Source organism: Somniosus microcephalus, unplaced genomic scaffold (genome assembly GCF_052327205.1).
Source record: "Somniosus microcephalus isolate GS21.2 unplaced genomic scaffold, FLI_Smic_1.0 unresolved_chr9, whole genome shotgun sequence".
NCBI lineage: Eukaryota > Metazoa > Chordata > Chondrichthyes > Squaliformes > Somniosidae > Somniosus > Somniosus microcephalus.
The window spans coordinates 22291325-22307187 of record NW_028225187.1 but is presented as its reverse complement, the minus strand read 5'-3'; the positions used below and the strand labels follow the sequence as shown (position 1 = coordinate 22307187).

The window sequence follows — 15863 nt, the reverse complement described above, 5'->3', positions numbered from 1 at the left end:
CCGTAAGGGTGACCCCGAGCTTCCGGTCGCCTGTCATTTTAATTCACCACCCCATTCCAACTCAGACCTCACCGTCCTTGGCCTCTTGCATTGTTCCACGGAAGCTCAACGTAAACTCGAGGAACAGCACCTCATCTTCCAATTAGGCACTTTACAGCTTTCCGGACTCAATGTCGAGTTCAACTATTTCAGATCATAACCTCGGCCCCTATTACATTTTTACTTATATTTTTTATCCACCCCTTTTGGCTTTTCCCTCCCCCCCCCCCCCCGACTTTCCTTCTTTTTCTCTCTCCCACATGGCAGCTGTCTCCTATTCTGCCAGCGCATTTCACACCTAATCTGAGCTGTCTTTTGTCTCCACTGTCCTATTACCATCTCGTCTGGTTTTGAATACCTCTTAATGTCTCTTCACTTCTTTTGTTCTATCGCAGCCCTGCATTTCGATCTATTTCATTTCCTTTCCAGTTTTGAAAAAGGGTTTTGACCCAAAACGTCGACTGTAATTTCTCTCCATGGATGTTGCCTGGCCTGCTGAGTTTTTCCAGCATTTTCTGTTGTTATCCAAATTCAGTACCCGGTCCCTGCTTTCTCCCCATATCCCTTGATCCCTTTAACCTTAAGAAATATATCTAACTCATACTTGAATATATTTAATGAATTGGCTTCAACTACCCTGCGTGGTAGAGAATTCCACAGGTTCCCCACTCTCTGGGTGAAGAAATTCCTCCTCATCTCTGTCCTAAATGGCTTACCCCTTATCCTTAGACTGTGACCCCTGGTTCTGGACTCCCCGACCATCGGGAACATCCTTCATGCATCTAGTCTGTCCAGTCCTGTTAGAATTTTATAAGTTTCAATGAGATCCCCTCTCATTCTTCTAAACTCCAGCGAGTACAAGCCCAATCGACCCAATCTCTCCTCATACGTCATTCCTGCCATCCCAGGTATCAGTCTGGTGATCCTTCGCTGCACTCCCTCCATGGCTAGAACGTCCTTCCTCAGATAAGGCGACCAAAACTGCACACAATACTCAAGGGGTGGTCTCACCAAGGCCCTGTACAACTGCAGCAAGAACATTCTTCCTCAGATAAGGTGCAAGAAAGATTTACAAAGATGATACTGGAACTGAGAGATTATAACTATTGGGAAAAACTGACTAGGCTGGGTCCCTTTTTCAGTGAAAAAAACAGAAGAATGAGGGGGTGACCTGACAGATGTCTTTAAAACTATGAAGGAGTTTGATAGGGTAGATCTGGCAAAAACATTTCCACTTTTAGGAACACAGGGAACAGGAGGAAGCCATTCAGCCCCTCGAGCCTGTTCCGCCATTCAATGAGATCCTGGCTGATCTGTGACCTAACTCCATCTACCCGCCTTTAGCCCCATATCCCTTAATAACTTTGGTTAACAGAAATCTATCAATCTCAGATTTAAAATTAATTGATCTAGCATCAATTGCCATTTGCGGAAGAGAGTTCCAAACTTCTACCACCCTTTGTGTGTCGAAGTGTTTCCTAATTTCACTCCTGAAAGGTCTGGCTCTAATTTTTAGACTATGCCCCCTAGTCCTAGAATCCCCAACCAGCGGAAATAGCTTCTCTCTCTCTGTACCCTATCTGTTCCCCTTAATATCTTGAGAACTTCGATCAGGTTGCCCCTTAACCTTCTAAATTCCAGGGAACACAACCCTAGTTTGTGTAATCTCTCCTCATAACTTAACCCTTGAAGTCCAGGTATCATTCTGGTAAACATACGCTGCACTCCCTCCAAGGCCAATATATCCTTCCTAAGGTGTGGTGCCCAGAACTGCTCACAGTGCTCCAAGTGTGGTTTAACCAAGATATATGGTGACCAGAACTGTGCACATTGCTCCAAGTGTGGTCTAACCAAGATATATGGTGACCAGAATTGTGCACATTGCTCCAAGTGTGGTCTAGCCAAGGTATACGGAGACCAGAACTGTGCACAGTGCTCCAAGTGTGGTCTAACCAAGGTATATGGAGACCAGAACTGCTCACAGTACTCCAGGTGTGGTCTAACCAGGGTATATGGAGACCGGAACCGTGCACAGTGCTCCAAGTGTGGTCTAACCAAGGTATATGGAGACCAGAACTGTGCACAGTGCTCCAAGTGTGGTCTAACCAAGATATATGGTGACCAGAATTGTGCACATTGCTCCAAGTGTGGTCTAGCCAAGGTATACGGAGACCAGAACTGTGCACAGTGCTCCAAGTGTGGTCTAACCAAGGTATATGGAGACCAGAACTGCTCACAGTACTCCAGGTGTGGTCTAACCAGGGTATATGGAGACCGGAACCGTGCACAGTGCTCCAAGTGTGGTCTAACCAAGGTATATGGAGACCAGAACTGTGCACAGTGCTCCAAGTGTGGTCTAACCAAGGTATATGGAGACCAGAACTGTGCACAGTGCTCCAAGTGTGGTCTAACCAAGGTATATGGAGACTGGGACTGTGCACAGTGCTCCAAGTGTGGTTTAACCAAGGTATATGGAGACCAGAACTGCTCACAGTACTCCAGGTGTGGTCTAACCAGGGCTCTGTACAGCTGCAGCAAAACTTCTACCCCCTTGTATTCTAGACCTCTAGATATGAAGGCCAGCATTCCATTAGTATTGACCTCTCACTGCTTGAGTATTGTGTGCAGTTTTGGTCACCTTATCTGAGGAACGATGTTCTTGCCATGGAAGGAGTTCAGCGAAGATTCACCAGACTGATACCTGGGATGGCAGGAATGACGTATGAAGAGAGATTGGGTCGATTGGGCTTGTATCCGCGAGAGTTTTGAAGAATGAGAGGGGATCTCATTGAAACTTATAAAATTCTAACAGGACTAGACAGACTAGATGCAGGAAGGATGTTCCCGATGGCGGGGGAGTCCAGAACCAGGGGTCACAGTCTAAGGATAAGGGGTAAGCCATTTAGGACAGAGATGAGGAGGAATTTCTTCACCCAGAGAGTGGTGAACCTGTGGAATTCTCTACCACAGAAGGCAGTTGAGGCCAATTCATTAAATATATTCAAGAAGGAGTCAGATATATTTCTTCAGGCTAAAGGGATCAAGGATTATGGGGAGAAAGCAGGGACAGGGTACTGAATTTGGATGATCAGCCATGATCTCATTAAATGGCGGAACAGGCTCGTGGGGCCGAATGGCCTACTCCTGCTCCCATCTTCTGTGATTCTATGAGGGAAAAATTCTGTATTGCCCCTTTTGTGGCGCCATTATCGGCCGTGCGCAAAGTTTAGCGCCTGGCGCTAATTATCACCTCTGATGGCAAACTTGGCTTCCATCGCCCCTGGAGGTGATTGGAGCGCTAAATCAGGCGCTTCACACCTGTCTTAAGGCGCAAAGGCCAAGGAGCGAGACGCTACCACAGAGCGCTGCCGAAGCAAGGAAGGGCAAATCAAAACAAACCTGCAAAGTGCTGCTCAGTACTCAAAACTCCTTCACACAGCGTTGAATCTCTCCAGAAGTCTCTCTCTATCTCTCTCTCAGAATGCGTGGTGCAAAAATGTCACTGACAAAAAAAGGCAGGAAGCAGCCGCCTTTAAATAGCGCTCCCCCAGTCCCTTCCCGAATGCATAACGCTCCCCTCAACCTGTCGTTGCTAGTGGCAGGCGGTAAGGCAGGGGGCGCCACTCAATATTCGGTCCGGGGCGCTAACAGGGCGTTGCGCACTCGACTGACGTCACGATCTGTGAGCGCAGGAGATCGTGGTAGTAGTGTTTAGCGCCGCCGCAAAATGTCGAGTGAATTTCACGAGCGGCGCAAACACCGCCGCGCCCGGGCGCTTGTCACTTTGCGCCCCAATTGGCGCCCTCTTAAGGCGCGAACAGGAGGCGCAACCAACTGAATTTTTCGCCCTATGACTCTATGAGCTTTATGAATGGAAATAGATTGGGAGAAGGGGAAGTGCAACGAGACCTGGGTGTCCTTGTGCACCAGTCGCTGAAGGTAAGCATGCAGGTGCAGCAGGCGGTTAAGAAGGCAAATGGTATGTTGGCCTTCGTAGCGAGAGGGTTTGAGTACAGAAACAGTGATGTCTTGCTGCAGTTGTACAGGGCCTTGGTGAGACCGCATCTTGAGTATTGTGTGCAGTTTTGGTCACCTTATCTGAGGAAGGATGTTCTTGCCATGGAGGGAGTTCAGCGAAGATTCACCAGGCTGATACCTGGGATGGCAGGAATGACGTATGAGGAGAGATTGGGACGATTGGGCTTGTACTCACTGGAGTTTAGAAGAGTGAGAGGGGATCTTATAGAAACTTATAAAATTCTGACAGGACTGGACAGACTAGATGCAGGAAGGATGTTCCCGATGGTCGGGGAGTCCAGAACCAGGGGTCACAGTCTAAGGATAAGGGGTAAGCCATTTAGGACAGAGATGAGGGGGAATTTCTTCACCCAGAGAGTGGTGAACTTGTGGAATTCTCTACCACAGAAGGCAGTAGAGGCCAATTCATTAAATATATTCAAGAAGGAGTTGGATATATTTCTTAAGGCTAAAGGGATCGGGGGGATATGGGGAGAAAGCAGGGACAGGGTACTGAATTTGGTTGATCAGCCATGATCGCATTGAATGGCGGAGCAGGCTCGAGGGGCCGAATGGCCTACTCCTGCTCCTATCTTCTATGTTTCTATGTTTCTATGTTTCTATGACATAGACAGGCTAAGTAAGTGGGCAGAGATTTGGCAGATGGAATACAATACTGGAAAGTGTGAGGTTATACACTTTGGCAGGAAAAATCGTAGAGCTAGTTATTATCTTAATGGCAAGAAACTGAAAGTACTGAAGTACAAAGGGATCTGGGGGTCCTGGTGCACGAAACTCAAAAGGTTCGTATGCAGGTGCAGCAAGTGATTAAGAAGGCCAATGGAATGTTGGCTTTCATTGCTAGGGGGATAGAATATAAAAATAAGGAGGTATTGCTTCAGTTGTACAAGATATTGGTGAGACCACACCTGGAATACTGCATACAGTTTTGGTGTCCATACTTAAGAAAAGACATACTTGCTCTCGAGTCAGTACAAAGAAGGTTCACTCGGTTAATCCCGGGGATGAGGGGATGGACATATGAGGAGAGGTTGAGTAGATTGGGACTCTACTCATTGGAGTTCAGAAGAATGAGAGGCGATCTTATTGAAACATATAAGATTGTGAAGGGGTTGGATCGGGTGGATGCAGGGAGGATGTTCCAGATGATGGGTGAAACTAGAACTAGGGGGCATAGTCTTAGAATAAGGGGCTGCTCTTTCAAAACTGAGATGAGGAGGAACTACTTCATTCAGAGGGTGGTAGGTCCATGGAATATGCTGCCCCCAAAAGCTGTCAAAGCTACATCATTACATAAATTTAAAACAGAAATAGACAGTTTCCGAGAAGAAAAGGGAATTAAGGGTTACGGGGAGCGGGCAGGAATTTGGACATGAGTCTAGGTTCGGATCGGTCATGGCCCTGTGGGTAGCAGAGCGGGCCCAGGGGCCGTGTAGCCTGATCCTGCTCCTTTTTCATGTGTCTAATTCTGTTAGATTCAGGAGATAGTCCTGTCATAGTGGATTGGCGGTTAGGATCAGATCAGCCATGATCTTATTGAATGGCGGAGCAGGCTCGAGGGGCCAATTGGCCTGCTCCTGCTCCTATTTCTTATGTTCTTATGGATGTCTTATGACTTACAAAATATACTGGTACGATAGCAAAATACTGCGGACGCTGGAAATCCGAAATAACAACAGAGAATGCCGGAAAAACTCAGCAGGCCAGGCAACATCCGTGGAGAGAAATTAAGAGTCGACGTTTCGGGTCGAAACCCTTTTTTCAAAACTGGAAAGGAAATAAAATAGATCGAAGGCAGGGCTGCGATAGAACAAAAGAGAAGGGAAGAGGCCTTAAGAGGTATTCAAAACCAGACGAGATGGTAATAGGACAGTGGAGACAAAAGACAGCTCAGATTAGGTGTGAAGTGTACTGGCAGGATGAGAGATAGTTGCCATGTGGGAGAGAGGAAAAAAAAGGAAAGTCATAGAGTCATAGAGTTTTACAGCACAGAAAGAGGCCCTTCGGCCCATCGTGTCTGCGCCGCCCATCCATCCCTGTCCAGTCTAATCCCATTTTCCAGCATTTGGTCCATAGCCTTGTATGCAATGGCATTTCAAGTGCTCATCCACATGCTTCTTGAATGTTGTGAGGGTTCCTGCCTCTACCACCCTTTTAGGCATTGAGTTCCATATTCCAACCACCCTCTGGGTGAAAAAGTTCCTGCTCAAATCCCCTCTAAATCTCCTGCCCCTTACCCTGAATCTATGCCCCCTTGTTACTGACCCCCCTACTAAGGGGAAAAGTTCCTCTTTGTCTACCCTATCTATGCCCCTCATCATTTTGTACACCTCAATCAGGTCCCCCCTCAGCCTTCTTTGCTCCAAGGAAAACAACCCCAGCCTGTTTAGTCTTTCTTCATAGCTGAGGCGCTCAGCCCAGGTAACATCCTGGTGAATCTTCTCTGCACCCTCTCCAAAGCAATCACATCCTTCCTATAGTGGGGGGGGGGGAAGAACCAAAACAAAGGGGTGGGAAAAAAATATATAAGTAAAAATGTAATAGGGGCCGAGGTTATGATCTGAAATTGTTGAACTCGATATGGAGTCCTGAATGCTGTAAAGTGCCTAATCGGAAGATGAGGTGCTGTTCCTCGAGTTTACGCTGAGCTTCCGTGGAACAATGCAAGAGGCCAAGGACGGTGAGGTCCGAGTGGGAATGGGGCGGTGAATTAAAATGACAGGCGACCGGAAGCTCGGGGTCACCCTTACGGACTGAACGGCGGTGTTCCGCAAAACGGTCTGGTTTTGAATACCTCTTAAGGCCTCTTCACTTCTCTTTTGTTCTATTGCAGCCCTGCCTTCGATCTATTTTATTTCCTTTCCAGTTTTGAAAAAGGGGTTAGACCCGAAACGTCGACTCTTATTTTCTCTCCACGGATGTTGCCTGGCCTGCTGAGTTTTTCCAGCAGTTTCTGTTGTTTTTACGAAATATACTGGGCGGCCTGCTGGTGGCGCTGTCCAGGGAGAGTATAAATACTCGGGAGTGGGCCCAGCTTGCTCAGGGACATTTTGTAAACAGGAACTAGTGAAGCGCAACTAGACTTCCGTGTTGTGAAACAGTCGATTAAAGCCTTGTTTAATACTCTGACCAAAGGCCTAGTCGTTATTTTACGTCACTTTATATAGAGGACCTCCTCGCCTGTTCAATCACAGCGATTCTGAAAGCATTTATTGCAAATGGCACTCACCTGAAGCAACGACTAGGACAGACTCGGTATAAGTAGAGTTGAGGCGTCTCCCATTTATTTGCACTTGGTATAAGCAAACGTAGCGACCTTCCATGGCCTTATCGCTGTCATTCAAGGGAAACGTTGTGGTGGAATTTGACATTGCCACACTTTGCACTTGCCTGGACCCGCTGGCCCCTAATGCTAATAAATACATCGTGCCGTCTGCTGTGCTGTTTTCGACCATGCAGTTGATGACCTTCTTCCCTCCGACTGTGAATAATTCTATTTTCGGATTTTGCAGAGGACCTGTGTCGAAGGACATGCATATGAGTCAAAGTTGCACCGACATAAGGCACAGACAAGCAGTGTAAGATTCTGAAAACCGCCATAAAACCGCTGCTACCATGTAGAGATTGAAACTGCGAACCGAATGTGAAATGGTAATGGTTCGCGAGATTGATCCCTGGGATGGCGGGATTGTCGTATGACAAGAGATCGAGTAAACTAGAAACACAGAAACATAGAAGATAGGAGCAGGAGTAGGCCATTCGGCCCCTCGAGCCTGCTCCGCCATTCAATGAGATCATGGCTGATCATCCAAATTCAGTACCCTGTCCCTGCCTTCTCCCAATATCCCTTGATCCCTTTATCCTTAAGAAATATATCTAACTCATTCTTGAATATAATTAATGAATTGGCCTCAACGGCCTTCTGTGGTAGAGAATTCCACAGGTTCACCACTCTCTGGGTGAAGGAATTCCTCCTCATCTCTGTCCTAAATGGCGTACCCCTTATCCTTAGACTGTGACCCCTGGTTCTGGACTCCCCCGCCATCGGGAACATCCTTCCTGCATCTAGTCTGTCTAGTCCTGTTAGAATTTTATAAGTTTCAATGAGATCCCCTCAGGTGACTGGTTGGTGAGTACTTTCACAAACTTATTCTAAGTAGAATTCAATAATTAAGCTAAATCGTAGTAAATAAAAGGGTATTGTAAGGGTTAAGTCATGGAAGGGCAGCTCGGACCCGTGTCATGCTTCTCCTGTGCCATGTGGGAAATCAGGGACACTGTCCCTGACAACTATGTGTGCAGGAAGTGTGTCCAGCTGCAGCTCCTAGCAGACCGCATGGCGGCGCTGGAGCTGCGAATGGACTCACTCTGGAGCATACGCGATGCTGAGGATGTTGTGGATAGCACATTCAGTGAGTTGGTCACACCGCAGGTAAAGGCTAGCTCAGACAGTAAATGGGTGACCAAAAGGCAGGGTAAAGGCAGGAAGGTAGTGCAGGAGTCACCTGCGGTCATCTCCCTCCAAAACAGGTTTACCGTTTTGGGTACTGTTGGGGGAGATGACTTATCAGGGGAAGGCACCAGCAGCCAGGTTCAGGGCACCATGACTGGCTCTGCTGCACAGAAGGGCGGGAAAAAGAGGGATAGGGCTATAGTGATAGGGGATTCAATTGTAAGGGGGATAGATAGGAGTTTCTGTGGCCGAGACCGAGACTCCAAGATGGTATGTTGCCTCCCTGGTGCAAGGGTCAAGGATGTCTCGGAGCGGGTGCAGAGCATTCTGAAGGGGGAGGGGGATCAGCCAGTTGTCGTGGTACATGTAGGTACCAACGATGTAGGTAAAAAGAGGGAGGAGGTCCTACAAGCTGAATTTAGGGAGTTAGGAGCTAAATTGAAAAGTAGGACCTCAAAGGTAGTAATCTCTGGATTGCTACCAGTGCCACGAGCTAATAAGTTTAGAGAGAGTAAGATAGATAAGCTAAATACGTGGCTTGAGCAGTGGTGCAAGGGAGAGGGATTTAAATTCTTGAGGCATTGGAACCAGTTCTTGGGGAGGAGTGACCTGTACCAAGGGGACGGTCTACACCTGAACTGTGAGGGAGCCGATGTCCTCGGGGTAATATTTTCTAGGGCGGTTCGGGAGGATTTAAACTAATTTGGCAGGGGGATGGGAACCTAGGTAGTGGAAAAGAGGGAAGTCATATGAAGTCAGAAATAGATGGTAGAAAGGTGAGAAGCAATAAGCAAAGGAGAGAAACACAAAGGGCCAAACTAATTCATAATGAGAGTGTGAAAAAAGCAAGCCTGAAGGCTTTGTATCTTAATGCTAGAAGCATTAGGAACAAGGTGGATGAATTAGTTGTGGAAATAGAGGTAAACAAGTATGATTTGATTGGGATTACAGAAACGTGGCTGCAGGGTGGGCAAGGCTGGGAACTTAACATCCAGGGATATACAATATTTAGGAAGGATCGGCAAAAAGGTAGGGGAGGTGGGGTAGCATTGCTGGTAAAGGAGGGGATTAATGCAATGGAAAGGAAGGATATTAACTCGGATGAAACGGAATCTGTATGGGTAGAAATGAGAAATAGCAAGGGGAGGAAAACGTTAGTGGGTGTGATATATAGGCCTCCAAATAGTAATATGGAGGTGAGGGAAGGCATAAAAAGGGAAATTAGAGAAGCGTGCGATAAGAGCACAGCTGTCATCATGGGTGACTTTAATTTACATATTGATTGGACTACCCAAATTAGTAAAAATTCTGAGGAGGAGGAATTCCTGGAATGTTTTCGGGACGGTTATCTGGACCAATATGTCGAGGAGCCGACTCGAGATCAGGCCATTTTAGACTGGGTATTGTGCAATGAGAAGGGACTTATCAACAATCTTCTTGTACGAGGCCCCTTGGGTCAGAGCGATCATAATATGATCGAGCTCTCAGTCGAGATGGAGAGTGAGGGAATTGAATCAGAGACTAAGGTCCAGAACTTAAATAAAGGGAATTACGAGGGTATGAGACGGGAATTGGGTAAGATTGATTGGGTGGTGTTTCTGGGGGGATTGACAGTGGATAGACAATGGCAAGCATTCAAAGATAGAATGGAAGAATTCCAGAACATGTTTATACCGGTTTGGCATAAAAATAAACCTAAAAAGGTGGCTCAACCGTGGATAACGAGGGAAATTAGGGACAGCATAAAATCAAAAAAAAGGGCATATCAACTGGCAAAAAAAAGCACCAGACCGGAAGATTGGGGGCAGTACAGGATACAGCAAAAGAGGACAAAGGGATTAATCAGGAAGGGGAAAATAGAATACGAAAGTAAACTTGCAGCAAACATAAAGACAGACTGCAAAAGCTTTTATCGGTATATCAGGAGGAAAAGACTGGTAAAATCCCAAGTCGGTCCCTTGCAGTCCGATTCGGGAGAATATATAATGGAGAATAAGGAAATGGCAGACCAATTAAACTCATACTTTGGTTCTGTATTCACAAAGGAGGACACAAATAACCTCCCAGGAATATCGGCAAACATAGGGACTAATGAGAGGGAGGAGCTGACAGAAATTAGTATCTCTAGGGATATGGTGTTGGGTAAGTTGAGGGGACTGAAGGCCGACAAATCCCCGGGGCCTGATAAACTACATCCTAGGGTACTTAAGGAGGTGGCCCTGGAGATAGCAGATGCTCTAAGGATCATCTTCCGGAACTCCATTGACTCGGGAACAGTACCCGTGGATTGGAGGGTAGCTAATGTTACCCCAATATTTAAAAAGGGGGGTAGAGAGAAAGCAGGGAATTATAGACCAGTAAGCCTTACATCGGTTGTGGGCAGAATGCTAGAGTCCATTATTAAGGATAAAATAGTGGAGCACTTGACAAATGGGGAAAGGATCGGACAGAGTCAACATGGATTTACAAAGGGTAAATCGTGTTTGACTAATCTGCTGGAATTTTTTGAGGAAGTAACTGGTAAAATAGATGGGGGAGAGCCAGTGGATGTGGTGTACCTTGACTTCCAGAAAGCCTTCGATAAGGTTCCACACAAAAGATTATCATGCAAAATTAAGGCTCATGGGATTGGGGGCAAAGTATTAACGTGGATAGAGAACTGGCTGGCGGATAGAAAACAGAGAGTTGGAATAAACGGCTCGTTTTCGGAGTGGCAGGCAGTGACCAGCGGGGTGCCGCAAGGATCTGTCCTGGGACCCCAGCTGTTCACAATATATATAAATGATCTGGATCAGGGAATTGGATGCAATATTTCCAAATTCGCTGACGACACTAAACTAGGAGGAGGGGTGGGCTCTGATGAGGATGTCAGGAGGCTACAGTGCGATTTGGACAGGTTGGGGGAATGGGCGGATACGTGGCAGATGCACTATAATGTGGATAAATGCGAGGTTATCCACTTTGGGGGTAAAAACAGGAGGGTAGATTATTATCTAAATGGCAATAGATTGGGAGATGGGGAAGTGCAGAGGGACCTGGGTGTTCTTGTGCACCAGTCACTGAAGGAGAGCATGCAGGTGCAACAGGCGATTAAGAAGGCAAATGGTATGTTGGCCTTCATATCAAGGGGGTTCGAGTATAGGAATAGGGATACCTTACTACAGCTGTACAAGGTGCTGGTGAGACCGCATCTGGAGTATTGTGTACAGTTTTGGTCGCCCCATCTGCGGAAGGATGTTCTTGCCATGGAAAGAGTGCAGCGGCGATTCACCAGGCTGATACCTGGAATGGCGGGAATGACCTACGAGGAGAGATTGAATAGTTTGGGCTTGTACTCACTGGAGTTTAGAAGATTGAGAGGGGATCTCATCGAAACATATAAAATTATGGCAGGCCTGGACAGGCTGAATTCAGAGAGAATGTTTCCAATGGCAGGGGAGCACAGAACCAGGGGCCACAGTCTAAAAATAGCGGGCAAATCATTTAAAACAGAGATGAGGAAGAATTTCTTCACTCAAAGAGTGGTGAGCCTGTGGAATTCCCTGCCACAGAGGGCTGTGAAGGCTAATTCAATAAATATTTTCAAGAGAGAATTGGATATATTTCTGAAGGCTAAGGGGATTAAGGGTTACGGAGAAAAGGCGGGGACGGGGTACTGAACTGGTAAGATCAGCTAAGATCTCAGACGAAGATCAGCCATGATCTCATTGAATGGCGGAGCAGGCTCGAAGGGCCGAATGGCCTACTCATGTTCCTATCTCTATGTTTCTATTCTTCTAAACTCCAGCGAGTATAAGCCCAATTGACCCAATCTCTCTTCATACGTCATTCCTGCCATCCCAGGTATCAGTCTGGTGAATCTTCGCTGCACTCCCTCCATGGCAAGAACATCTTTCCTCAGATAAGGCGATCAAAACTGCACACAATACTCACGGTGTGGTCTCACCAAGGCCCTGTACAACTGCAGCAAGACATCCTTGTTCCTGTACTCAAATCCTCTCGCTACGAAGGCCAACATACCATTTGCCTTCTTAACCGCCTGCTGCACCTGCATGCTTACCTTCAGCGACTGGTGCACAAGGACAGCCAGGTCTCGTTGCACTTCCCCTTCTCCCAATCTATTGCCGTTCAGATAATAATCTGCCTTCCTGTTTTTGCCACCAAAGTGGATAACCTCATATTTATCCACATTATATTGCATCTGCCATGCATTTGCCCAATCTCCCAACCTGTCCAAATCATACTGGAGTTTCTCAGCATCCTTCTCACAGCACACACGCCCACCCAGCTTTGTGTCGTGAGCTAGGCCTGTATTCTCTTGAATTCAGAAGAATGAGAGGGGATCTCATTGAAGCATGCAAAATTATTACAGGGCTTGATAGGGTGGATGCTGGGAGAATGTTTCCCTTGGCTGGGGAGTCTAGAACCAGGGGCCACAGCCTCAGGATAAAGGGTCGGCCATTCAGGACTGAGATGAGAATCTAGTAACTAGTGGTGTTCCGCAGGGGTCAGTGCTGGGACCCCAACTCTTTACAATCTATATTAACGATTTGGAGGAAGGGACCGAGTGCAACATATCCAAGTTTGCCGACGATACAAAGATGGGAGGGAAAGCAGTGAGTGAGGAGGACATAAAAAACCTGCAAAAGGACATAGACAGGCTAAGTGAGTGGGCAGAGATTTGGCAGATGCAATATAATGTTGGAAAGTTTGAGGTTATGCACTTTGGCAGAAAAAATCAAAGAGCAAATTATTATCTAAATGGAGAGAAACTGCAAAGTGCTACAGTACAAAGGGATCTGGGGGTCCTGGTGCATGAAACACAAAAAGTTAGTATGCAGGTGCAGCAGGTGATCAGGAAGGCCAATGGAATCTTGGCTTTTATTGCAAGGGGGATGGAGTATAAAAACAGGGAAGTCTTGCTGCAGTTATATAGGGTATTGGTGAGGCCACACCTGGAATACTGCGTGCAGTTTTGGTTTCCATATTTAAGAAAAGATATACTTGCTCTCGAGGCGGTTCAGAGAAGGTTCACTCGGTTGATTCCGGAGATGAGGGGGTTGACGTATGAGGAAAGGTTGAGTAGTTTGGGACTCTACTCATTGGAGTTCAGAAGAATGAGAGGCGATCTTATCGAAACATATAAGATTGTGAGGGGGCTTGATCGGGTGGATGCGGGGAGGATGTTTCCACTGATGGGTGAGACTAGAGCTAGGGGGCATAATCTTAGAATAAGGGGCTGCTCTTTCAAAACTGAGATGAGGAGAAACTTCTTCACTCAGAGGGTAGTAAATCTATGGAATTTACTACCCCAGAGAGCTGTGGAAGCTGCAACATTAAATAAATTTAAAACGGAGATAGACAGTTTCCCAGCTGATAAGCGAATAAGGGGTTACGGGGAGAGGGCAGGGAAGTGGACGTGAGTCTAGATTCGGATCAGCCATGATCCTATTGAATGGCGGAGCAGGCCCGAGGGGCTGTATGGCCTACTCCTGCTCCTACTTCTTATGTTCTTATGTAAATTTCTCCACACAGAGGGTGGTGAATCTTTGGAATTCTCTACCCCAGAGGGCTGTGGAGGCTCAGTCATTGGGTATATTCAAAAACAGAAGTCGATAGATTTCTGACTAGTAAAGGCATCAAGGGATATGGCGATTGGGCCGGTGAGTGGAGTTGAGGCAGAAGATCAGCCATGATCTCATCGAATGGCGGAGCAGGCTCGAAGGGCCGAATGGCCGACTCCTGCTCCTATTTCTTATGTTCTTATGCATGGATTCAAATTGTAGGAAGTCAGCGTGAGTTCCTTTGGACTGGGTTTTATCAATGGGGAGCTTTTGGAGGCGGGGCTCCCACTTGTCGGGTCTCAGTCCCGCCTCCATCGACTTCTGGCCAACCCGCGCTATTTTCCCTTGATTGACCTTGTTAAGCCCGCCCAACGGGCTTAGCAGGCCAATTAAGGGGAAGCTGGTTACAGAGCACGTCAGCATATGACATTTCATCTGTCAAAAATTTTTGACAGATGAATTGTCATCGTTTGACAGCTCTGTGAAGCTGTCAAACACTCACATTCTCTGTAGTTGGATGAGTTCCTGAATTCAAGACCTCATCAAAACTCTTTCTTTTGTAGAAATTAGATGGTTGCTGCATTGGATAATGCAGCGGCCGTCTGTCATCTCTGCCGCGGAGGTGCGAGACTCTCCGCATCCTCACCGACTGAAGCCTGCAGGAAGAAACAATGGTAAGTAAACTTTTTCGAACACTTTCCACTTACCTCACATACTCACCTCTCCACACTTGCACCCATCACTCAGCTCCACAGCGCACTTTTGGACCCCACAGACCCACTACTCGCCTCGGTGACCCTTGGCGGCTTTCAGAGCCTCCGGGAAGCCTGCACTTGTGTGGGCAAAAATGGGGATAATCCTATTTTCTGTCATCAGTTTAGTGGATGTAATCCCTTCCCGCCTCCAAGGAGACGGGACCCGGCGCGGGACGGCTACCCGCCTCCTGGCAGAATGGCATGGAGAAGGGTTGGGGGAGGGCTGGGCACCCGCCCCCAAATTCTGCCATTTTCCTGGCAGTCCCGCCTCCCCCAGGGCTGGCAAAATCACCCGCTATGTTTGCAAAGACACAAAATGGAAAGTCAGCAGGGCATCGTTGGCCTGTAAGGGCTCAGCCTATGGTCCTTTGTTTGTGCGACCAGACGGACAGGAAGGAGAAACACCGGTAGAAGAGGAAGTCCCGCCCCCACTACAGGAACATGAACGCGTCATGCAGAAGGGACTCCAATCAGGGAAGGTTTGGAGTGAAACTGACCTATCAGAGGAGGGCAGATGGAGATATAGGAAGGAGGCCGGCAGAACGGCCCTGTAAAGCAATGACCCGGAGGTGGGAAATTCAGAAGGAAGCGGAAGTAGAAGAGAGGTACAGAGAAAGCTGGCCAGTCTGTGTGTGCAACCTACTACTTTTCTGGGCTGATCACCCAGGGATAAGTGTATGTATGAAAGTCGGACAAAGAGCTTAGGTATTGATAGAGAGTACTTTTATGCACGGTTGTTTTGGGATATGAATCACCAGGAATTAGCCTAAATTGCGTGGATGCTTTGGACAGGTTGGGTGATTGGGCAGAAGCATGGCAGATGCAGTATAATGTGGATAAATGCGAGGTTATCCACATTGGTGGCAAAAACTGGAAGGCAGATTATTATCTGAACGGCAATAAATTGGGAAAAGGGGAAGTGCAACGAGACCTGGGTGTCCTTGTGCACCAGTCGCTGAAGGTAAGCATGCAGGTGCAGCAGGCGGTTAAGAAGGCAAATGGTATGTTGGCCTT

The 15863-nt window shown here is 47.2% G+C and overlaps 1 protein-coding gene across 1 annotated transcript in view; it reads right to left on the bottom strand.

Moving 5' to 3' along the window:
* LOC147084913 (uncharacterized) overlaps positions 1 to 15863 on the bottom strand; it is a 54900-nt gene that overhangs the window by 15180 nt on the left and 23857 nt on the right. Inside the window, exon 3 of the mRNA XM_085979628.1 lies at positions 7307 to 7594. Within this exon, the coding sequence (XP_085835754.1) occupies positions 7307 to 7594 (288 nt within the window). The remainder of the gene's footprint in view (positions 1 to 7306; positions 7595 to 15863) is intronic.